Source organism: Cricetulus griseus, chromosome 3, assembly GCF_003668045.3.
Source record: "Cricetulus griseus strain 17A/GY chromosome 3, alternate assembly CriGri-PICRH-1.0, whole genome shotgun sequence".
NCBI classification, from domain to species: Eukaryota; Metazoa; Chordata; class Mammalia; order Rodentia; family Cricetidae; genus Cricetulus; species Cricetulus griseus.
In genome coordinates this window covers 196,679,398-196,704,867 of record NC_048596.1, presented here as the reverse complement: position 1 = coordinate 196,704,867, position 25,470 = coordinate 196,679,398, and the positions used below count along the sequence as shown (strand labels likewise).

The 25,470-nt window shown below is 48.4% G+C and overlaps 1 protein-coding gene across 1 annotated transcript in view; it reads right to left on the bottom strand.

Moving 5' to 3' along the window:
* Positions 1 to 13,491: 13,491 nt before the first annotated feature.
* The window catches only part of Crispld2 (cysteine rich secretory protein LCCL domain containing 2), a 42,187-nt gene continuing 30,208 nt past the window's right edge, over positions 13,492 to 25,470 (bottom strand). Inside the window, exon 15 of the mRNA XM_035442718.1 lies at positions 13,492 to 15,956. Coding sequence (XP_035298609.1) covers positions 15,902 to 15,956 — 55 coding nt within the window. The 3' untranslated portion in view covers positions 13,492 to 15,901. The remainder of the gene's footprint in view (positions 15,957 to 25,470) is intronic.

The window sequence follows — 25,470 nt, the reverse complement described above, 5'->3', positions numbered from 1 at the left end:
TGCCAAAGGAGAATCATGTCCAAGCATCACCGGTAAGCCTTGGCCATGTGGTGATACACAGACTAATAGAAATGGATTAGTTTAAGTTGCAAAAGCTAGTTAGTAAAAGCCTGAGCTAATAGGTCAAGCAGTTTGTAATTACATTAAGCCTCAGAGTGGTTATTCAGGAACTGGTGGGTGGGAGAGAAACCTCCAGCTATACCTGGATCCATTGTCTGAATTATGACACAATGTTGGTCTGAGTGACAAAGAGACACCCTAACAAGCTGGTTTGAGCAATACAGGTGCCCCGCAGAGTTGCTTGCTATGCTTCCACCATGGCTTTCATCTTTGGACCCAAAGTGTGTGATGGCCGGAGCCATCACACACACATCCTAGAGAGCAAGAGGAAGAAAAGGGCTTCTGCTCCAAGCAGCCAGCTGATCACCATCATATGCTCATGCCAAATTGCAGAGGAGGCTGAGAAATGTAGTTCATTGCTGAGGTAGTCTACTGTGACAGAGAGAAGCCAGGAAAGGATGCTGCAGACAGCTCCAGGAAGAGACGGCTCTAGATTCACATCTCGAAGCTGAGGTTGTGTGAACCCTGGCCTAACCTGCCTAGACTCCCTCATGTGACCACAGGGACATGGTGCTGCTTCCTGGCTTGCTTCCTCTGGTGTGTTCAGCCTGAGCTCCTATAGTCCAGGGCTGGCACTACCCACCACAGGCTGGGTCCTCCCTCATTGATCACTAATTGAGAAAATGCCTTACAGCTGGATTTCATGGAGGCATTTCCTCAACTGAGGCTCCACCCTCTCTGATGAGTCCAGCTTGTGTCAAGTTGACACACAAAAACCAGGCAGGACAAAAGGGTTTTCTGTCATGGTGGAAAAGGCCTCCTGACAACAGGAGTAGGAGGCAGCTACCTGGTCAAGTGGTAACTACAGACAGGAAACAGAGAGAAATGAATGCCAGTGCCCAGCTTCCCTTCACCTTTTGATGAAGTTGAGGATCCCAGACCACAGGATGCTGCCGCCCAAACCATGGGATGCTGCTACCATCTCATCTTCTTTGTATCCAGGCCCCCAGCCCATGAGATGCTGCTGCCCAGCTCATCTTCTCCATTGTATCCAGGCCAGGACCTCCCCCCTCCCCCCTCCCCCCTCCCCACACAATGGGATGATGCTGCCCACATTCAGGCTGGGTCTTCCCACCTCAGTTAACTAGGTCCAGACACCCCTCATAGACCTGCCCAGAGCTCATCTCCTAGGGGATCCTAGGTCCTATCAAGGTAATAGTATTAATCACCAAACATACCATGAACAAGGGCGGGCATGCAGCCTCTGGGGGCCTGGAGAACGCACAGGTGGCTTTGCTCTGTGATTGGGGCCAGCCCTGAGCTCTGCTATAGCCAGGGAGATCTTGGGGACTTGGCCTCTAGCTTGCAGAGGTACAGGCCAGCTTCTCTAAGAAGCAGATCCAGGAGTGAAAGGGAAAACAGAGGCCCTGAGCTGGGCCTGTGGGATTCTGCTGGGTGGATGACACAGACAGCCAAAGGTCCTCCCTCGAACTGCCCGCCTGTCTGGCTCGAGCAGCCATCGTCAGTACCTGTCTCTGCTGATGAAGACTTGAATAGGGTGAATGACAAATGAGCCACTTGAAGCCTTACTGAAAATGTGTGCAGGCCAGGTAGTCCTCGCCATGTCCTTGCTGAGGAACTGACTATGGGGATCAGCCACAGCCTGGGCATAGCCCTCTTTTCCTGTGGCTAGTGGGGTTATTGACTCACAAGCTCCCTGCTCCCCTAGCCCTCTCCAACACCCCAAATTCTGGCAGACTGTAGTAGCCTTCTCCTCCTCCAGCCATGTCCCATTCCCCATGCCCTGGTTGATGGGCTTGCCCCGTGGCTTAATCCCTGCTCCATCAACCTACTCTAGACAAGCCTGGGGTTTGTCTTCTAGATGATCCTAGACTGTTAAAGGTCAAAGTTAACCATCCTAGAGCCTCAGGAAAATCCCCAACTTGATTGATGGCTCTGCTCCATTGAGCTTCATGGGCTCAGCATTGCCTACCCCAGACAGTTCATATAAATCATACCACCTGAGTCGTGTCTTACTGCATAGTGCCTTTGAGAGTCATGGTAACTTGTGCCAGATCTCCTTCCCTTTGTGCCGCCAGTGTAATATTCCACACATTGCCTATAGCTGTCATTATTGGCAGGGATCTGGACAGCATCCACTTGGCTTTTTTGACTAGGGCTGATGTGAGTGTCCCCATGCAAGCTTCTGTGTGTACACATATCCATTTACCATGTGTGGACACTAACAAGGGGGTTTGCCAAATGCATAACCTCTAGACAGATTAAGAAAACACAGATTTTCACAACTCATGTGGCCTGTTTATTTAAAAAAAAAAAAGTGCTGACGTGGATCAGTGACCATGGGGTAATTCTAATACCTCTCTGCCAGGCAGGGCATTAGATCCCCTGGAACAGAATCCTCTGGAGGGATGGTTATGAGCCATCCAGTGTGGGTGCTGGGAACTAAATTTGGATCCTCTGCAAGAACAGCAAGTGCTCTTAAATACTGAGCCATCTCTCCAGCCCAGAACTAGGTTTGGTGTTTCTCTCTCTCTCTCTCTCTCTCTCTCTCTCTCTCTCTCTCTCTCTCTCTCTCTCTCTCTCTCTCTCTCTCTCTCTCTCTCTCTCTCTGTGTGTGTGTGTGTGTGTGTGTGTGTGTGTATGTATGTCCAGGTATATATGGGACACACTGTGCGTATGGAGGAGAGAAGACAACCTCGGTAGTTGGCCCTCACCATCTACCTTGAAACAGAGTCTCTTGTTCAGACTGTGTATGCCCAGGGCTAGCTGGCCTATAAGCTTCAGGGGACTCCTGTCTCCACTTCCATCTTGGTATAGGAGCACTGGGATTATAGATGCATACTTCAACAGTTAAACCCAAAGAGCTGTTTAAAAATAAATGTTGCTGGGACTGGAGAGATGGCTTGGCACTTAAGAGCACTGGCTGCTCTCTCTTCCAGAGGAGCTGGGTTCAACTCCCAGAACCCACATGGCAGCTCGCAATGGTCTGTAACTCCATTTCCAGGGCCCACATGGCAGCTCGCAATAGTCTGTAACTCCATTTCCAGGGGGATCTGGTGCCTTTACACCAATATATATAAAATAAAGTTAAATAAATTGTTTTTAAAAAATAAATGTTTTTATGATTTGCTGTCAGCCAGGGTTTAATTTTTACCCACATTAGATACCCATCTATATACCTGAGTTGATCACAATTCTGGAGGCACAAAATGGGGTTGGGAGTGGGGAAAGTTAAGAAGCCCTGTGTCTTAGTTTGGGTTACTTTGCTATGATGAAACCCTATAACCAAATGCAAGTTGGGGAGGAAAGGGTTTATTTGGCTTGCACATTGCAGTCCATTATTGAAGGAAGTCAGAACAGGAATCAAACAGCACACCTGAGGCAAGAGGCAAAGAGGCCATGGAAGAGTGCTGCTTACTGGCTTGCTCCTCATGGCTTGCTCAGCCTCCTTCCTTCCTTCCTTCCTTCCTTCCTTCCTTCCTTCCTTCCTTCCTTCCTTTCTCTCTTTCTTTTTCGGTTTTTTTGAGACAGGTTTTCTCTGTAGCCCTTGCTGTATTGGAACCCACTCTGTAGACCAGGCTGGACTTGAACTCACAGAGATCCACCTGCCTCTGCCTCCTGAGTGCTGGGACTAAAGCTATGTGTCACCACTGCCCGGTTTCAGCCTGCTTTCTTACAGAACCCAGGACTACCACACCAGGAGCAGCACCACCCACAATGGGCTGGGCCCTCCCCCATTAATCACTAAGTTAAAAAAAATGCTTTATAAGCTTGCCAACAGCCCAATCTCATGGAGGTATTTTCTCAATTGGGGTTGCTTCCTCTCAGATGATTCTAGACTATGTGAAGTTGATATAAAACTAGCCAGTACAATTGGCCCCTTGTCAACATGACACTTTTTAAGACATAACCTCTCCTTTTTTTCTTGGTTCATCCCCAAGACTTCAGATTAATAAATATCACAAATATAAACATATTACAAACTCAAAGATCTCAACGTCTTTACCAATTCAAATACATTAAAAGCTGTCTCTGTAAAAATCCAAAGTCTCTTTTAAAATCTAAAATCTCTCTTAAAAATTCTAGGTCTCTCAACTGTAGGTTCCTGTAAGATCAAAAATAAGTTCAATAATTTCTTGCATTAAGAGGGAAGAACCAGGGCACAGACATAATATGAACAAAGCAAAACCAAACTCCAACAGCGTAAATAACTCAATGTCCAATATCTGGGACTCATTCACAATCTTCTGGGCTCCTCCAAAGGGTTCAGCCACTTCCCCATCTCTGCCCCCTGCAGCACACACAGCTTGTCTTCTAGGCTCAGGCAGGCTCCACTCCACTGCTGCTGCTGTTCTTAGTGGTACTGACATCTCCAAACTGTTGGGGTCTTCTGCAGCAGCTAGGCTGCACTTTCTCCTGGGCTCTCTTCATGGTGAAAAACCTTCAATCCTGGGGCTCTATCTGCACCTTCACCAATGACCTCCTCTGGCCTCTCACAGTGCCAAGACTCCATGACCCCTTCATGCCTTCAAAACCAGTACCTCCTGGGTGACTCTGACACATGACCAGTTTGGCTGGCAGCACAAGGTACAACCTTGGCCACTTCTGGAACACAGCTTCTGTGTGCTGACCCTGAGGAAACACTTCCCAGAAGATATCACCCCAGTGATGGTGGCCCCTTCTTAATCACAGCGGATTCTCCAGCCCCAGCTGACCAGCATCCATTGTCCCAGCAAAGCAAAGATTTGACTTTAGTGCTTCTGATCTCTAGTTACTCACAGATGATTCTTCAGTTCCAGCTGAGCTGACACCAACACCACAGATTCTTCACATAAAAGGCCTGGTAGAGTCTTTGCTTCCCTCTGAAACAAGCCAAGCCTCCATCATCTGCACTGCTCACAACATTCTTATCTTTCAAGCTCCTACAGAACAGCCCACTGAGCTCTCAACATTCGACGGCTCTTATAGCCTAAAGTGCCAAAGTCCTTCTACAATCCTCCCCAAAACAACATGGTCAGGTCTGTCACAGCAATACCCCACTATCCTGCTATCTTAGTTTGGGTTTCTGTTGATATAATGAAACTCCATGACCAAAAGCAAGTTGGGGAGGAAAGGGTTTATTTGGCTTACACTTCCACACCCATAGTTCATCACTGAAGAAAGTCAGGACAGGAACTCAAACTGGGTGAGAACCCAGAGTCCGGAGCTGATGTAGAGGCCACAGAGAGGCGCTGCTTACTGGCTTGCTCCCCCATGGCTTGCTCAGCCTACTTTGTTACAGAATCCAGGACCACCATCCCAGAGAAGGCCCCATCCACAATGGGCTAGGCCCTTCCCCATCAATCACTAAAGAAAATGCCCTACAGGCTTGCCTACAGCCCAGCCTTAGGGAGGCATTTTAGTTGAGGTTCCTTCTTCTCAGAAGACTTTAGCTTGTGTCAAATTGACATAACATTAGTTAGCACACCCTGTCTTCCTGAACTGAGAGTGCTGCTTCCTGGGAAATCCCTTGAGCTCTTAGCTGGTGTTCTGTATCCAGTAGCCTGGATAGAACTTGCCATGAGTTGCAAGGAGGAAGAGGAAGAGGGAGCTGCCCAGACAAAGGTATCTTCTGCTTGGTTCTAACACACTGTCCTGGATGCTCTGCTGCCTACTAGCCATGGGCATCTACACACTGACTCCATTTAGTAGGCATGAGACCCTCAAAGCCAAGGACCCCTACATTCTGGAACTCAAAGCCAGGGTGCTAATATTTGTTATCTTCTGGGAACTGGTGTGCTGTCAGCCCTCTTCACTTTAGTAAAAATAAGCCCAGAATCATTGATTATGATCTCTGGGGAAGACTGCCATTTAATCCCAAGTTCATGTATAGAGGACAGAAAAGCTCTGCTCTTGCTTTTAAACCTCATCTACCAGATAGAGAAAGCAGGGGCAGGGATCCTCCCAAAATCCATGGAGAGCAATGGTCAAATTGCCTAGAATCTTGTCAAAAATTTAGGTTCTACCTTCTGGCATCTCTGGATGTGATGCTAGGGATAAAATTCATAGCCTTATGCATGCCAGGCAAGTACTCTCATCCCTGCCCAGCTGTATCTTTAGTATAAGTGATGTCCCCAAATGGGAACTTCTGCAAGCTTTCCAGGCAACTGCCTCCCTGGAAGCCTGTGGCTCATGGTCACAGTAGTGATGATGGCTTGGGCCCCAGGACTACACTTGGGCAGAGGAGGGGACAAGAGACCCATTGTTTGGGCTGGACAAGAGTCACCCACGCACCTTCCTCTAAGACTGATGGGCAGCTGGCGGGGGCTGTGGCCCAGATGTTGGGGTCACACAGCTCTGGTTTTGTCCTCTGGCCCCGTAGCTTTCACAAGGGGCCATGGAGATACAAAGACTATTGTGGGGTTGGGCTAGGTCCACCCTCAGCATGCTTGATCATCCTTGACAGCTGGTCCATGTCCCCAGGAAGTAGCCAGCACTGACATCCCCAGAGCAGCTGGTGGGGTGGGCCTCAAAGCCATCTGGAAGTTTCCAGGCCTCAAGGAACACTTACATAACTGTTTGAAGGGGAAGTTTGGGGTTTGGATGATGGTCAGTTTAGGGGCCAAGTCCTGCTCCCTGGTCAGTGCAGGGCTGGCCTAGCCTCAGAAGCCTTTGCTGGACTTCAAGGGTCAGGAACATGGTAACAGAAACCTTATGTCTTGAATGAGTGTGTGATTCATCTATGGACAGAAACAGGGCTCGTGTCAAGATGGACACAGCATATCCTCTCACAGATGGTATCTCTAGACCATGAAGATGCCTAGGAATATGCTAGAAGCACAGATGCTCAACCTTTGACAACCCTTGGCTTGGATCCTGTGAGGTGGCCTGGCACCTATATGTTTCCATGAGCCTCTCCAGGAATTGGTGCAGGATCATGGGCAAGGCTTGAGACATGTAGGCTGGTGAAGGTCAGTCTGAATGCATGCTACCAACCCCCAGGGAATTCAAACCACAAAGCAACCTGACTCACACATATGTGACATCAGAGGACAACTTTGTGGAGTCCCATTCTTTCAACCTTTATGTGGGTTCCAAGGATTTAGTGGAAGTCAAGATGTTTACACTAGAAGCACCTTGACCTGCTGAGCCATCTCACCAGCCCCACCTTCAGCTTTTCTCACTGGTCTGGGACTTGCCACATTGCTGATGAGTGAGTGAGCTCCAGAAAGTCACTGGTCTCTGCTTTCTCAGTACTGGGCTTAGAAGTCAGCATATTGTGCTTGACATATATTATATTATATTATATTATATTATATTATATTATATTTTGGGGGTTTTGTTTGTTTGTTTGTTTGGTTTTTTTTTTTTTGTTTTTTTGTTTTTTTGGTTTTTCGAGACAGAATTTCTCTGTGTAGCTTTGGAGCCTATCCTGGCACTTGCTCTGGAGACCAGGCTGGCCTCAAACTCACAGAGATACACTTGCCTCTGTCTCCTGAATGCTGGGATTAAAGGCGTGCACCACCAACGCCCAGCTATTATTTGGTTTTTGAAGACAAGTTTTCACTGTGTAGCCCTGGCTGGCCTGGAACTCATTCTGGAAATCAGACTGTCCTCGTATTCAGAGGTCTGCCTGCCTCTGCCTCCTGAGTGCTGGGATTAAAGGTGTGTACCACTGCCTTCTGGCTATTTTTTATTTTTTTAATATAGACTCTGAGGATCAAACTCAGGTCCTCATGCTTCCATAACAAGAATTTTACTGGCTGCTGTGCCTCCCCAAGTCCAACACTTACTTTTTTCTGCTAGTGTCGTGCACACACACACACACACACACACACACACACACACACACACACACACTGGGGTGGGGGGTAAACAAGTTAAACAGGCATGTGCCACCTGCTGATCATAAAGGGACAGTGACATTAGAAAAGTCAACATTGCTTCTTTCTTGGGAAAATACAGAATGTCAGATGACACCAGAGCCGCAGAGAAGAGGAGGGTCCTGGGGCTCAGGATCGGGAGGCTATGGTCTCTGGGATCATGGGGCTCCCGGAGGCAAAGCCAAAGCCAAGGAGTGAAACATTATTACTTAGCTGGGCCACCTGCTCAAGGACAAGCCCCTTAAGGAGATCTGCCCCCCTCTGCTGCCCATCAAAGAGTCTGAAATGACTGACTTTTCTAGGGTGTCCTCTAGGGATGAGGCATGGAAGGTCATGCTGGAGCAGAAGCAGACTTGGGCTGGCCAGCTGACCGTGTTTAAGACTTTTGTCACTACTGGGACAGGGTCATGTTGGTCTGGGTGGTGAGTGCTATAAGGAGGTAGCCCTTGCCGTCTGAAGGACCATCACTTGCCAAGCTTTTCCTGTCCATGTGCAGTAAGGCTACTGGGGGAACATGATTGGCAAGCCCAATGCCATCCTATGCAAGGTGATGGTCCCTGTGTCACTGCTGGTGCACTAACCCAGAAGCCTCCACATGGAGTCTGTTCCTGTGTCCCAGAGGCTGCTGTTGCTGCTGGTCTATTTTGATGACTGCCACATGTCAGTGATCCTGAGCAACTTTACCAAGACTATCTTAGATGTTGTCTTAGCCTCTGTTCTATTGCTGAGAAGAGACACCATGACCATGCAACTTTTATAAAAGAAAACATTCAACTGTTTTCTCATTTACAGTTTAATAGAGTTAGTTCACAAACACCATGGCAGGGGGCATGATGAGGAACCTGGGAGGCATGGTGCTGGAGAAGTAGCTGAGAGCTACATCCTGACCCACAGGCAGAGACAAAGAAAGACTGGGTCTAGTATGGGCTTTGGAAAGCTCAAAGCCCATCCACAGTGACATACTTCCTTCAACAAGGCCACACCTCCTAATCCTTCTAACTTTAAAAAAAGTTCCATGAGCCTTTAAGGACCAGAGTCATTCAAACCACCACAGATACCAACAAGACCCCTATCTGACCCTGACTCCTGGAAAGAGACTAGATCCACCAAGTTTCCCTATCAGAAACTCACCAGGCATCTTATGAAAACTCACAGCAGAGTGTCCATGCAGAGGACCTAGGCTCCAGTTATGGCTACCACACAGGGATTTTTAAAAATTATTATTAATATTTATTTGTTTGACACAAGGTCTTACAATGTAAATTAGCTGGCCTCAAACAGAAATCTTCCTACCTCCACCTCCCATGTGCTGGGACTAATCCCTCTGAGCCACCATGCCTGGCCAAAGAGGAGGGTTTTTGTACAACAACAATAACAAAATGTGAACTAAAATGACCTGCTTTATAAAAAGGCCACTGTTCTGTAGCTATGCCCAGATGCTCATCTCAGGAAAGAGACAACAGAAGCTAAAACCCATAAATGATGGTTTTCTAGAGACCAGGATGCCTAGCCTCAAGCTTTCTGTGGTGATTTGAAGAAAAATGGGCCCCCAAAGGGAATGGCACTATTAGGAGGAAGTGTGTCACTGTGGAGGTGGGCTTTGAGGTCTCAAAAAAAAAAAAAAAAAAAGCTCAGTCATGCTCTATGAGACAAACTATTCCTGTGGCCTGTGCATCAAGATGTGGGAATCTCAGCTACTCTAGTACCATGTCTGTCTGCATGCCTGCATACTCCCAGCCACCATACTCCCTGCCATGATGATAATGGACTAAATCTCTGAAACTATACGCTGATACCTCAATTAAATGTTTCCCTTTATAAGAGTTGTCAAGGTTGTGGTGTCTCTTCACAGCAATAGAAACCCTAACTAAGACACTTTCTCTATAAAAGGATTATTTGTTTGCTTGTTTTGTTTCATTTTGCTTTTTTTGAGATAGGGTCTCATATTCCCCAGGCTGGCCTCAAATTTACTATGTGACCCAGGCTGGCAGAACTAAGAGTTCCAGGCCAGCCTGAGCTACACAGCAAGTTGGAGGCCAGCCTAGGCTACAGAGTGAGTTACTGTGAAAATAAAAACAAACAAAAAAAACCAAAGAAATAGAGTTTCACATCTGGGATCTCTTAGCAAGTGAACAGAATGAACACCAACTGAGCCTCCAGAGTGACACACGAGGACACAGCATCCCTTCCATGATCCCCCTGCCCAGCATCCACACCCTGTATCTTACTACCTAACACTGGCAATCTCTCAGTAGAGGCACATTCTACAAGCCATCTGCCAGTATTCTGTACCACACCGACAGCATAAATGGAGGAGCAAAGCATACTTCTCCAGATTCGAGGATGCCCAAGACACGCGAGCCACACCCAGCTCCCTGCAGAGACTCTTGTCATTCGTGACACAGTGGAGACAAATGAAGATGAAGCAGGGTGGGGGGGGGGAGATGAGGAGCCACAGGATGGCCTTGGACCCAGGCCCAGGCTCTTCTGGCTACTGCCTGTCCTCTGACAAGGACAGGGACTCATGTGATGGTTCTGCACACTAGAAGTTCCTTTCCTATGCTTGGTGAAGTGTCTCCCTGGAACACACACTCACTGAAAGCAGCCACTCACAGCACAAAGGCATCAATGCTTGTGTGTGACAGCTGTCACACTCTACTATGTGCTCAGTGCCACTCACGTCAGCCTCATTTCACCCATGACCACACAAGACCGTCGGCAACAAGACACTATTGTTGCTGCCTCTGAGTGGCATGACAACAGATGCTCAGAGAGGTACAGCTGCATGACCAGTGTCCCACCGAGTAGTGTCAGGCCGGCAAAGTGGGACATTTGAGTCTCAGCTGCTAACCAGTGCCTGAGGTAAGTCTTTCCAAGTATGTAGAGGTGACCTTCATGGCCCTGTGCCCTCCTCTGTCCTCTGATCCCTTGCTTATAGTTCTAGAAACAGATGTATGGCTCATTTATAAAGAGACATAAAATCTGAGGGCTGGGATGTAACCCAGAGGGAAAGTGTTGTGTGGCATGCAGAGTCCTGGGTTGATCTCCAATACCGAAGACCTATCAACCAACCAGCCAACAACTAACCAATCAGCCAAACCCACCACACAGCCAACAAATCAGTCAAGTTACCAACCAACCAGACAATCAAATCAATTAACCAACCAAATAACTAACCAATCAATCAGTCCAGCAACCAACTAACTAATCAACCAAACCCACCAAACAACCAAATAACCAAGCAATCAATCAGTGACTTACCAAACAACTAATCAAATTATGTACAAACAAATAAACAACAGACCCCCAAAGTAGACTCATAGCCCTCTCTTTCTTTCTTTCTTTTTTTCTTTCTTTTTTTCTTTCTTTCTTTCTTTCTTTCTTTTTTTTTCTTTTTTTCTTTTTTTTTTTTTTGGTTTTTCGAGACAGGGTTTCTCTGTGTAGCTTTGGAGCATATACTGGCACTCACTCTGGAGACCAGGCTGGCCTCGAACTCACAGAGATCCGCCTGCCTCTGCCTCCCAAGTGCTAGGATTAATAGCCCTCTCTTTCTTAACAAAGATGACATGTGTAGGGGTGGGGTGGTCCTTCCACACCTTTCCTCTTGTCTTAGGCTCAGGTGATCTGGCCAGTATCCTCTGATAAAGGGCAGAAGGTGAGAGGTAGCAGGCATCCTGGCCCCTAGCTGACCCTGGCCAGCACCACCCCAGCTTTCCAATGCTGTGTGTGTGTGTGTGTGTGTGTGTGTGTGTGTGTGTGTGTGTGTGTGTGTGTGTGTGCACTCGCACACGTGCATGCACAGCAGTAAACACGGTCCATATACGACAGTTCTCAGCATGAGTGTCTAGGAAGAGTGCTAGGTGGCAGGGTCCCTAGATGAGAAGCCCACCCCCTCCAAATAGTGAGGTTTGCAGGGCTGTCCCTGGGCTCATGCTATGAAGAACAGGCAAGTTTGGGACTGCATTGCATCCTGTCTTAGATTCCTGTGTTTGATTTGCAACCCCTGAAACGGACATATCAGGATGTGGGGTCATGATGTGACTTGTTCTTTTTTTTTTTTTTTTTTTTAGTTCTAGTTAGGGAACAAGCTTATTTCAAGTCCCTTCTCCCTCTCCCTCCCTCACCCCCAGCCCTCCCCCCCCTACCCCCACCCCATCCACCCACCACTCCCCAGGCAGGGTAGGGCCCTCAATGGGGGCTCTGCAAAGTCCACCAAATCTTCCTGTGCTGGTCCTGGGCCCTTCCCCATGTGTCCAGGGCCAGAGTGTAACCCTTCACGTGGGATGGGCTCTCAAAGTCCCTTCTTGCACCAGGGAAAAATACTAATCCACCACCAGAGGCTCCCTGGAGTGCAGAGGCCTCCTTATTGACATCCATGTTCAGGGGTCTGGATCAGTCTTGTACGGGCCTCCCGGACAGCATCTGGGGTCGATGTGCTCTCCCTTGTTCAGGCCAGCTGTTTCTGTGGGTTTCTCCAACCTGGTACAGACCCCTTCGATCTTCATTCCTCCCTCTCTTCAACTAAATTCCCGATTTCGGCTCATTGTATATCTGTGGATGTCTGTCTCTGTTTCCATCAGCCACTAGATGAGGGGTCTAGGATGGCATAAAGAGAAGTCATCAATCTCATTTTAGGGGAAGGGCTTTTAGGTTACCATTGCCTGGATTGTCAGAACGTGTCATCCTTGTAGGTCTCTGGAGATCTCCCTAGTTCCAGATCCCTTCTCGGGCCTATAGTGGCTCCCTCTGATATTGTATCTCTCATCCTGCTCTCTTTCCTCTATTCTTCCCCCAACTCAATGTTTCTGCCCCTCCATTTCCTCTCCTCTTCTCCTCTTCTCTTGCTCTTATTGTAGCAGCTCCTTCCCCCCCCACCCTCATGCCCCCAATTAGTTCGGGAGTTCATGCCACTTCCATTCCTGGGGACCATTTACCCTTAGAGTCCTTCATGTTTCCTAGTTTCTTTGGTGAAGAGCATTATATACTGGTAATCTTTTGCTCTATGTCTAAAATTCATATATCAGTGAGTACATACCATGTTTGTCTTTTTGTGACTGGGTTACCGATGTGACTTGTTCTTATAGAGGTGAAGGAGACGCCAGATGGACACATAAAGGCCCTGCCATGGACACATCAAGAGGATACAAACTATGGACAGAGGTATCTTGTGGGTGGGGAGGAAGGCAGCCCTACTCACATGTTGACTTTGAATACCCACACCCCCTTCTGTTATTAAAGCCACCCACCTAGTCTTCAGTCTTGCCACTATAGCTCTCACTGGCATGTCCTTGACAAAAACCCCAGTGGTCATCGCTTGCTCCAAGTGCAATCTTGGGGCTTGTGGGAAACACAGTATCTTGACTCCCATCCTTGCTTTGCATGCCAGAACCTATATGTTGTTAAGTCACTAGTCTCTTGACCATACTTCCCAGGAATGTATCTGAGGTCCCCTACAATGCCACTTGGACTTTGCCAGCTGCTTGGGGCTTGTGGGGACAAGACAAATGAGTTTATAAATGATGTGTCTAGAAAAAATGCAGTACAGGGATGTGTTAGAAATCAAATCAGTTTTATTGAAACCATAGCAACAACCAGTGTGGCCCTATTCATGCGAAGCACAAAAACTTACAATAAACTTTTGTACATAGGAAGTTGTAAAATATATCATTTTTCATAGAAAAAAGCACACAGTAAACTGCGGGCCAAGAGAGCCTACAGATCATGGAGAGTCAACACACCCCTCAGAACAGACCGAGCACAACCTAGAAACAAATGGAAACTATCACAGGGCAGAGTGCGGGATGCAGCTGGCATGGGTGTGGTCACTTTAAACTTGGAAGAACTGATGGACACAAGGTCAGAAGTGCTCTGACATCAAGATCTTGTCATTCAAAGTTTCATTTCCATTTTTTTTCCTGAAGAAAGGGGCTTCCAGTTTCTAACTATTGGTGAAGATGAGCAAGGCCCCTATGCCTGGTGGAAGGGCCAGCCGGGGTGCACTCAGGACCCCAGTGTAGACTCTCACAGCAAGTTCCCCTGGTTACTCGTTCTAGAAAACCAGGAGGGGAGCAATTTTCCTTACCATCCCAACCTTGCCCTGTAAGCTGAGTGAAGCCAGAGTCCCACAGTACTACTTGCATCTGGAAGTTTTCCAGATGTTTGGTGGAAACCTGGAGCCCCCCTCCACAGGCTGAGCATTTGTCTGCTCTGACATCTGGGGTGAAGAGTTTATGCCTACAAAATGCCACACTCACAACGTGAGGTGGGAAAAGCCCAGAAAAGGCTAGCTGGGGCTGGCTCAAGATTGTGTGCTTTTTATAAACTCCCCAGAAGGGATGGATTTGGGGAAAGCTATCTCAGCACTGAGGAGGCCAGCCTGGGCTACATGATGAGTCAAGGCCAACCTGGACTACATAGTGAAACTCTGTCTCAAACAAATAAACATTTAACCCAACTAGGTCCACATGGCTCCATGGGGGGGGGGGCTTTGTTTAGACTCAAATAGGGTTTTTTTAAAGAACTATTTGCACTTTTATTCATGTGTATGTGTATGGTACCTGTGGAGATCATAGATTGCCTAGAGTTACAGGTAGGTGTGAACAGCCTGTGAGTGAGTGGTGGGAATTGAACTCAGGTCTTCTGGAAGCCACAAAAGCCCTTAACCACCAAGCCAACTCCCCAGCCTGTCCCTTAGGGCAGTGTTTTGTTTTATTTTCTGCTCCACCCCCCCTCAGGAAATAGTTGGCTGGATCATGAAACCCCATTTGGAGCCAGCACTCACGGGCAATCTTCTACATCCCTAGGGCTGGGGTGGGATTTCACCTTCTCTAGAGTAAGCTGTTTACAAGAACATGTTTCATTTTACAGTGGGTTTGGGCCAGGCTCCTAAGTGATGGAAGCCAGGGCTCACCACACTCTTGGAGCCCAGGAACGCTGGCAGGAGCTAAGCTGCACCAATAGGAATAGGAGTCCTTCCTGTGTGTCCCGGCGCCTCTCCCTGGTGGCTGGTGTGTCATGGGCGGTTTTACAACCACAAGCCACGCCATTAACCTCCATGAGGAATGTGCCAGCAATCCATTCCTCCCACAGCTAGAAACTAGGTCACCCAAGCGAAGAGGAAGGTGACATTGAGTTGTCACTCAAACAGCAGCAGTGAGACAGCCCTTGTTCTAAGGGGTGAACAGACATCTAAGACCTGGAGCCTTGTGCAAAGCCAAGCCCCAAAGGAGAACACCTAGACCAGCCTGGGGTGGGGAAGAAGCCACAGTGTCATAGAATGGGGCGGAAGGCTCCTGATGCATCGGTCCTCCATGAGACCAAAGGTCATGTGAAAACAGGCCACACGGACAAGGACAAAGACAAGATAAATCTCTGGAGTGCTGCCAACTTTAAATAGACCAGCTCTGCTGGATATATAAGCACATGACCGCCAAGAGGGCAGGAGACACAAGCAAGGACACTACCAGGGCAGAGCCCAAGTCTTTCCCCGGGCCTCTCCTTGCAGCCCATCTGTCTGACCAGCAAACATAGAACCTATTTCCCTGTTGGTAGGACGTACTGTGACTTTAGGGCTGTCATCTCTACTCAGACAAGAGTCCCATTCACGACACATCTCAAACCTGTATCCTCAAGGGTTTGAACGCTTCCCCCTCCACGCACCAAAGCAAATGTGGTGAGGAGTGCCTCAGTGAGCAGCTCCTGAGTGGCCAGATGGGGACCACAGCCTGGCCAGTCTGGGCACTGGTTGTCCACCCGAGACTCCATGGCATGCTGCTCATGAGCTGATGATGCTACGTGACCCTCACCGAAGGCCACAAAGGGACAGGACATTCAATGACACTGAAAGAAAGATTCCTGACTCTCTGTAACCCCACCCCACCCCCAAAGGACAAAGTACAGGTAAAAAGCAGGACCCCAAACGCAGTAGATGACATCCCCTTCTCCCCAGCTCTCCACATTCACTGCCTGACAGCGAAGATCCGGAAGGCGTTTCCATTCTGAGGGGCACTCAGGCTGTAAAGAGAAGAGAAAGTGGGAGGTTACAAGACGGAATGGCTGCTTGGGCCAGTGTGGTGAGGACAAAGCCCACAGAAGTCACACCCAGCTGGACAAGCCCACTAGTACTAACAGGAAACTGCAGTGTGAGTCCAGGCTGAGACTTTGAAGGGACATTCTGACTCAAGGGTTTCTGGGCCTAGGGCCCTAGATGGGAGCACCCCCTCCCCTGCCCCACCCATGGGTTTTGCTGACATCTATCTCAGATCAGATATCTTGACAGATTATTCTCACAACGAATACTACCCGAATCTGCTGTCCTGGGTCCACTATCCTTCCCAAGGTAGGGCTATCTATCATTACTATCTGTATGTTGCAGGTAGAAACCCAGACAGCAAGGAATCAATAGACCAACCAGAGTCGTACAGTTAATCAAAACCATGCTCTACTAATGGGAGTCAAGTTCTTCAGGGTTTTTGTCTGTTTTATTGAGACGGGGTCTTATGTGGCCTAGACTGATATCAAACTTATTATACAGAAGAGGATGACCCTAAACTCTTGATCCTGCTGTCTCCCCCTCCCAAGTGCTGTTGCATCCAGTTTATGCAGTGCTGGGGAACCAGCATTGAACCCAGGGCTTCGTGCATGCTGGGCAAGCACTCTGCTGCTGGACTACAACCCTGGCTCTCAACCAGATTTTAAAAACAGCTTTACAGAAATACACATACTGTGAAATTCAGCCAAGTTTTCTGACCTCTATGCCAGTGCTGTGGTATGTACGCACATGAGATGAGTAAACATTCACAAAGACCCCCCCCCCCCGCCGCCTCCCCTCCTTCCACTGCTTCTGCCTCTGCTTCTGTGGATTTGCCTGTTCTGGGTAACAAATGCTTTCTACCCACAGAGTCATATGCTCAGAAGGGAGATTGCTGTTAAAACTATATCCACCTTTTAAAAACCTCACAACCAGCTTCTTCTAAAGTGGCCACATTGTGCCCGTGCCCATCCACAATGCACTGAGTATTTTGGAGGCTCCACAGCCACACTGATATCTGCTGTGGTCTTTGGCCATCTTATGGGTGGACCGGGGACCGTGGCCTGAATCTGCACCTCACTAGTGCGTCAGGTGCACTAGTGGCTCTGCATGGCTCAGCAGCTGTCCCTGGAACATGGCTAGGTAGATGGATCTCCAAGCTCTGGCAATTCTTTCTAACATGGTGGTGGAGCTGGAACCTGAGGCCTTGTGCATGTTAGGCAAACACCTCGACACAGAGTTGCAGCCCTGGCCCATCTTCCAAGTCCTCAACTGGGTTATCTCAATGTTGAGTTGTAGGAGTTTATACACAGGTGTGCCTACGTGCAGACACACACATGCTCACACACAAACATGCACACTTGTGGAGTGAAATCCTTTAGTACATATACAATTTGCAAAATTTTTCTCTCATTCTGTAGCTAGCTGTCCTGCCTTCCTAATTCTAACCCTACCTCTCCTTCCTCTCCTTGAGGAGAAGTTTATCTTCTCACAGTTCTAGGGCCCAGTGCTAAGGGTGTTCTCCTGTGAGGCCATTCTCTTTGGCAGCAAACAGCTAGGATTTTTTTTTGCTTGTTTGTTTTCTGTGTCAGGATAGCCCTGCTGCCCTAGAAACTCTCTCTATAGACCAGAATAGTTTACAACTCGGAGGACCACTGGTCTCTACCTACAGAGTGCTGAGATTAAAGTTGTGCATCACCACACGCAGATACTAGCCAGGCTTCTTGAAGGCTGTCAGGCAATTTACTCTCTGAGCGCGCACACACACTTGGTGTCTATTTTTCTTTCCTCTTTTATGACTTCCTTGTTTTTATTTTATGTGTGTTCCTGAGTGTTTATATGTGCACCGTGTGCCCACAGTGCCAATGGAGGGCAGAAGAGAGAGTCAGAACCTCTGGAGCTGGAGTTACAGACAGTTGTGAGCCACTAGATTTGGGTGTGGGGAACCAAATCCAGTCTTCTTGGCGAGTAGTAAGTGCTCTTAGCCACCTAGTCATCTCTCCACCCCAATTCTCTTCGTTTTCTTAATGGTGTCTCTTAAAATTCAAAAGTTTAAAATCACCAATTCATAAGTTTTTCACAGCTATACTTTTGGTGTTATATTTAAAGAAAGCAATACCTAGTTCATGATCACACAAACTTAAGCTTATCTCTTTCTAAGAGCTTTTTAAGTTTTAAGCCTTTCATCCATTTGAGTCTGTTTTTATACATGGTAGGAGGCCTGGCCCAATTTCACAATTTCACCTGTCAATTTTTAGCTAGGGAGCCCTCTTTTTACAGCAAAATTAAAACAGAAAATAAAGGCCAGGGAGGTGATTCAATGGGTAAAAGTCCTGACTGCCAAACCTGATCGCCTGAGTGTGATCCCTGAGACCTTGTGAACTCCATGTGTATACACACATACAACACACACACACATACAACACACACACACATACAACACACACACATACAACACACACACACAGACAACACACACACACATACAACACACACACACATACAACACACACACATGCACACAGAACACACATACAACACACACAAATACACACACACAGAGGGGGAGGGAGGGAGAGAGAGAGAAAGAGAGAGAGAGAGAGATTTAATGGAAAAGCAGAGTCCTAGCTATTGTGTGGCATACCCTGTACACTGTACACTGTAAAGGAGGGGAACCTTTCCTTTCCAGCCCTCCTGCTCTACAGTGAGCTCTGCTTCCCTAAGGTCTCCGCTGCTTAGGTTTTATACCCCACCCACTACTTCTACACAAATGTCTCATATTCTCATGTTTGTCCACATACAAAACACACACACACCTCAAATTTTTATTTTTATTTGTTTTTGGAGATGGGTTCTGGCTGTGTAGCCCAGGTTGGCCTCAAACTTGTGGCAATCCTCCTACCTCAGGTTTCTGTGTACTAGGATTAAAAGCATGGGCCACCATACCTTGCTAGAGTGTTCTTCCTGTTTTCTCTGCTGAAGAGTAAGTACGCTGATAGGTTTAAATTGTATTTATCTGGGACTCTACAGATGGAGACTGAGTTCTTTCTTGTCATTTCATTGGCAGACAAGGCCATCACTGCTGAGGTTGCATGCATCCACTATGAGTCCTGAAGCCCCCCTGGGAATGGAACTGCTGGATCAAAGTACAGATGTGAGCCAAATGTGGTGGCACATGCCTATAACCTAGGACTCGGGAGACTAAGGCAGAAGGATCATGAATTCTGGGCTAGCATGAGCTACAGAGCAAGATTCTGTCTCCAAAGAGTAAAGCAGGCATGAGTGCTGGGGTCACGGCAATATAATTAGTGGCAGAGTGCTACTTAGCATGTACAAGGCTTGGGTTCCATCCTGAGTGCCACAAATAATAACAACAATAAAAGCATGGGTGCATCTGAGATCTTGATAGCTGCCAAAATGTTTCTCATAAACATTGCACTAATTGATACCTCCTGGAGGAGGCGTGCAGGGTGGCCAGTTAACCTTTAAGGTTCCATTCTCAGTAGGAAAGGGTGTCCACAGTTGCAGCATACACACTGCAGATTAAGAAAATGCCTGAGCATGATCTTAACAGCCTGGCCATGATTTATCAATGCCATTTCCTGTAGGGTCTCCGCCGGGAGCAGGAGATCCCAGATTGGACCAAACTCCTAGACCTGACAGCTGGCCAGGCCCTGGGCGGTACACCAGGGAGCTACAGTCCTACGGGAACAGCTGCTTGGAATTCCTGCTTGTTTTTCTGCCTTCCCCGTGGCAGCCTCATGCTCTTGGCTACCCCAGGACTGAACCCTGGAAAAGCATATCAGATAGGCATGCTCAGTGACATGGTGCTGCATAGAGGTGTGAGACCAGGACACAGTGGGATGCTCCCAGAGGTTGCCATGGCCAAGCAGAGAGAGACAAGCAGCTGCCCAGGCCTTACCCAGCAGCTGGGCTGGTTTCTGGAAAGTGCCTTCTGCTCCTTGGATTTCAGGCTAAAGAGCTCCCAGGGCTCTGTCCACTGAGTAGTAGCTAGGAGAACCGCCCACTGCCACGTGCTCCCTGCCTGCCACACATGTGGACAAGCCACGTGGGGGAAAGAACAACGGAGCTGGAAAGGGTTCTGGTGGAATGCTGACACTGGCACACACAACCCTGTCAAGAGAGCCCTGAGGCTGCCAACCAGGCTGGAGGCTCCAGGCTGGAGCACCCGACAACTTGCCTGGAGCTACAGAAGTAATTCAGAGTATTCTGCCCACCTTGCAGCAAGGAGCCAGCAGAGGGGTCCATGTGAATGCTGACTCCTCCGCTCTCTTCCTGAAGCCATGACACTCATTAAGCAGGTCAGTTGCCTGCCCATTGTGTATGGCCCAGGAAGGAGAGTAGAGAGTGATAAGCCAAACCTTTCCCCAGCTCTGCCTTTCCCAACCTGGCCCTCAGATGCTCTTTATGGGTCAACTCATGATCCCCACATATGTCTGGAGACAGTATAGTTGAAGTACTTCCAGGCTGTTTCTATGAAATTTGGGGGGAGGGGCTCAGGGGTGGACATGAACCAGAAGTTGACATCAGGTGTCTCCACCTTTTGGGTGGGGGAGGTTGTTTTTGTTTTTTCTTTTTTTTTTTTTTTTTTTTTTTTTTTTTTGGTTTTGCAAAACAGAGTTTCTCTGTGTAGCTCTCACTAACCTGGAACTTGCTCTGTAGACCAGGCTGGCCTTGAACTCACAGAGATTCTCCTGCCTCTGTTTCCCAAGTGCTGGAGTTAAAGGTATGTACCACCACACCCAGGTCCACCTTACTTTTTGAGACAGGGTCTCTCACTGAAGCTGGAGTTAGCCCTTTTGGCTAGGCGAGGTGTCCAGCATCTGTCATCATCTCTTTAATAACATGCACCACCTGGCACCACCATCTCTTTAATAACGTGCCCCACTTTATGTGAGCTCTGGGGATCTGAACTCAGATCCTCATGCTTGCACACTTTACCTACCTAGCCACTCCCCAGTCCTGGGGATAACTGGCTTTCATAAAAATCAAATATAGCCAGGTGGTGGTGGCGCATGCCTTTAATCCCAACATTTGGGAGGTAGAGACAGATGGATTTCTGTGAGTTCAAGGCCAGCCTAAGTTACAGATCAAGTTCCAGGACAGCCAGGGCTACACAGAGAAACCCTGTCTCAAAAAAAAAAAAAAATCAAATATAAAGAATTTGATAAAAGGCATCAAAGGTCTCTCAGCTAGTTCTAAATGACTTGCTAGACTCAACAGTTCATCTATCATTCAACTACTGTTTACTGGGGACCGTGTACATGCCGGGCTCTGGGTTCAGTATGTTGGGGGTGGTAACAAAACAGATGGATTCTGGCCTTCAAGGAGCCTACACCAGACCAACATGTACAAGGAAATTCCATAGAGTGATGACTTAGGAAAGAAACAGACAGGCTGGACCTGGAGGAGGTCCAGGAGGGAGAAGGATGCCTCCCAGGGAGGCAGCACTTGTCTTCAGATCTGAATGGCAGAAATGATCAGCCACAGGCACACAGGGGATGAGAAGGTTCAGGGCCCGAAGACAGCAAGTGCAAAGGGCCTGGGGTAGAAATGGCCTCCATGTGTTCCAGAAACAGAAAAGCCCACGATGGGGAAGTGTGGTGGTGAGGTGGCAGGGGGGAGGCTGCAGGCAGAGCATGTATGTCTGGGCACCAACAGATGGGTTTTATTCCCAAAACAGCAGGAAGCCATTGGTGGGAAGGGCTCCACAGGCGGCGAGAGCAGACACAAGAAGTTGGCTGTGGCTCTTCTCTAAAAGGAAGTTACCTGAGGGACCTGCTGGGAGCATGTGGATTGCACAAAGATGTTCCTTCTCTGCTTAGTGTGGTAAGAACAAGGAAGGAAACAGCTGGATATGAGGCCATCCAGTAAACAATGAGGCCATACTGGTAAACAAAAGCTGTCTGTCTGCAGCGTGAGTGCCTGTGCCACCCAAAAGGCAGTATGGTGAAGCATACCCACAGTGTGCTCATTCATGCTGCCAGTATGGTCCCTTCTCATGGTGGCAAGCCCTTTTCTTTTAATCCTAGCACTGGGGTAGCAGAGGCAGGCAGATTTCTGAATATGAGGCCATAGTGAGTTCTAGGTCAGCCAGGGCTATAAAGCGAGACCCTGCCTAAAACAGAAAAAAATTATTTTCACTACTAGAGCCCAGGAGATGGATCAGCAGGTTAGCCACATGAGCCTGATAACCTGAGTTTGATCCCTGGAAGCCAAGTAAGAAGCCAATGTGCTGGAACTCATCTATAACCCCAGCACTCCTGCAGTTAGATACAAGGTAGAGACAGAGAAACTCTCAAAGGTCACAGGCCAGCTAGTATGGAGAACGCTACTCAGCAGAAACAAGTGAGACCTTGGCCCAACAAGGTGGAAAAGAAAGAACTGACTCTCCACATTCGTCCTCTGAACACACCACACACACACACACACACACACACACACACACACACACACACTAGTTTTACTACCTCTTAAAAACTTCTTGGACCCTCTGAAGGAAAAAGGAGATAGGCAGGGGCAGGGAGGCCCCCTGAAAGGCCATGGCACAGCTGTTCTGGGACATTGCAGAGGTACTGGGAATCGGGCCTTCCTCAGGGCAGGCAGAGCAGCCCAGCAGAGCTTCCTTCTGAGAGGAAGAGCTCTTGCCATCTGGAACCTTCCAGCAGAGCCTGGAGTGAGAGAGGGAACAGCTGGTTCCGGAGCATCATGACCTGTGCCTCTATGGGTTGGCGGCTGGCCTTAGGGAGTCATGGAATCCTGGGACACAGAGGGGTCCATGATTTTGGCCATGGAAAAGTGTGGTTGTGTTCCTATTGCTAAGAGATACTGAAGTTGGGCCTGGTAATACAGGACTGTGTTCACAGATACTCGGGAGGTTGAGGCTGGAGGATCCTTGGTTCAAACCCTATCTGGGCTTCAGAGCATGTTCAAGCTCAGCCTGAGAAACTTGGTGAGACCCTCTCTCAAAATAAAATGCAAAAAGACTGGTTGGAGAAATGGATCTGTAATAAGAGTGCTGGCCTAGCATGGTGAGACCCTGGGTTCAATCCTAGTATAATAAGGGAGGGCAAAGGCAGGGAAGAAGCTGTTGCTGACTCTAGGCACATATATGCAGCTCTCCCCTTGGCAGACATGTGTGCCCAGCCCTGCTTTGCCAAGTCTCACCTCTGTACTGATGGAGACTGCCAGAGTGTGCACTTGGAAGGCTGAGGCAGGAGGATCACAAGCTCAAGGCTATCCTGAACTACATAGTGAATTTCTGCCTGGAGGGTGGGGGAGAACAAAACAACTGAAGCAGCCCCAGTCTAAGCCCCCATTTGTAGCCCTTTCTCTGAGCCTCAGTTTCCACATTTGCAAATCCAGGTTTGCCTAGTACTCACTCCTGAGAAACATTGTAAGCCTTGGGCTTAAAATCAAATGCAAGCAAACACCTGTCTTCTTTATTTTTTTACTGTGGCTACTAGTGTGACTGGGGTCCTGTATGGCTCAGGCTGTGTGTCTGTTGGCCCTTAGGATGGAGATTTTTACTTCTGCTATCCATGCCTGTCCTTAGCCTCCAAGGTTAGTGCCCAGAGTCCCTCATACTGTTGACTGAACAATTCCACAGCCAGGTGAAAATGCACCTGAATACCCCACTCTACCCACAGTTTACTGTTCACAAGTGACTGGAAACTCATCTGTCACCCTAGTCTAAGAAGCACCCTGGGCTGACAGGAGTCTATCTGGGTGCTTGCTCTCACTGAGGATGTGGCTTAGCCAGCCTAGGCCCCAAGTCTGAGAGAGAACAGGCTGTCCTGGAGAATCTCACTTCTACACACCCACCTTTCACAACTTCCAGGAAACCTTCTCCAACAAGCCATTGTGAAATCAAAGCTGTCATACCAGCCAGTGTGAGCAGCACCCCATGCCTCTCAGGATTTTTGTTTGTTTTTTGAGACAGGGTTTCCCTGTGTAGCTCTGTAGACCAGGCTGGCCTCGAACTCATAGAGATCCACCTGCCTCTGCCTCCCGAGTGCTGGGATTAAAGGCAGGTGCCACCACTGCCTGTCTCACTCAAGGTTTAAAACACCATTTGCCAAGCTAGGAGTGGTGGCATGGACCTATCTAGCCCCAGTACTTGGGAAGTAGGGAGCAGGAAGATCAGAAATTCAAGGACACCCCCAGCTACACAGTAAAGTTGGAGGCCAGCCTGGTTTTCATGAGATCCTATCTCAGACAAACAAAATGAAAATAACAGGGGAGAGTGAGATGGCTCAGCAGGTAAAGGCACTTACTGCCGAGCCTGACAAGAATTCCATCCCTGAGATCCACATGGTAGAGGAGAGAGCTGACTCTTGCAAGTCGCCCCCCTGACCTCCACATGCTGTTGTGGTATATGTGAGTGTACACACACACAGTAAGCATAAAAATAAATAAAAATTATTTTAATTAGAAATAAAATGCTATTTGGAAAACACTGACCACAGAATGTCCTATGCCTTAATGACCATTGGGACTATCTGTGACGCTTCCAGGGTCTCAGCATCCACTGGGAACAGACCCACCCTCTGGCTCTGAAACCAGTTCCTGCAGCTCACTGGGTCAAGTTATATAGAGAGTGTCCCCAGCCACGTCACTTCATGCATCAAGGGTGACTGAGGTCCTTTAGACACAAGAGGAAGCCAGAGCACTACCACACTCAAAGATGGTGTCTCTGCTGGAGCCTCATTGCCAAGGAGGGCCCAGGCTTCCCAGTCCTCCACAGCAGACCTGCTCTGCCCCTGGGTCTCACTTCTGTCTGTTCCTACCAGGTGGTCAGGCCTGTACCACAGGACAGAGGTTCAACTTCAAGCTCCTGGCTGGATCCAGTGCCTGGGAATGTGAGGGCTTCCCGTGTGGAGGAGGCCACATGGGTGAGTAGGGACTAAAGAGCCCTCTTGTAGCCAGGCAGTGGTGGCCCACACCTTTAATCCCAGCATTCAGGAGGCAGAGGCAGGCAGATCTCTATGAGTTTGAGGCCAGCCTGGTCTACAAATGTAGTTCCAGGACATCCAGGGCTACACAAAGAAACCCTGTCTCAAAACAAAACAAAACAAAACAAACAAAAAGAACCCACTGGTGTCAGAAGGAGGGACCATGTGTAAGGGCTTTGTGCCCCTCTGAGAGCCAGTTCATGTGGGTATTTCCTGAACTAGAGCTGACCAGCCCTAGTTCTAGACCCAGTGTCTCAGGGCTTGGAACAGACTGGAAAGTCATGTGAGTAGCCAGGACCACTGGACTCCATCATCCACTTACTAGAGCCACCCTGCTGTAGCTTTTGTTTCCCAATCAGAACTTTCTCTCCTGGGGAAGAAGGAGCCTCATGAGGTTTAGGAAGTTCCTGAGAGTCACAGAATTCACAAGGCCCCTCCCACAGCCTAGGAGAGAGACAGACCTGGGACTTGTGAAAACACAAGAAGCAACTGTCTACAGCCTCACAAGACACGACTGCTCACA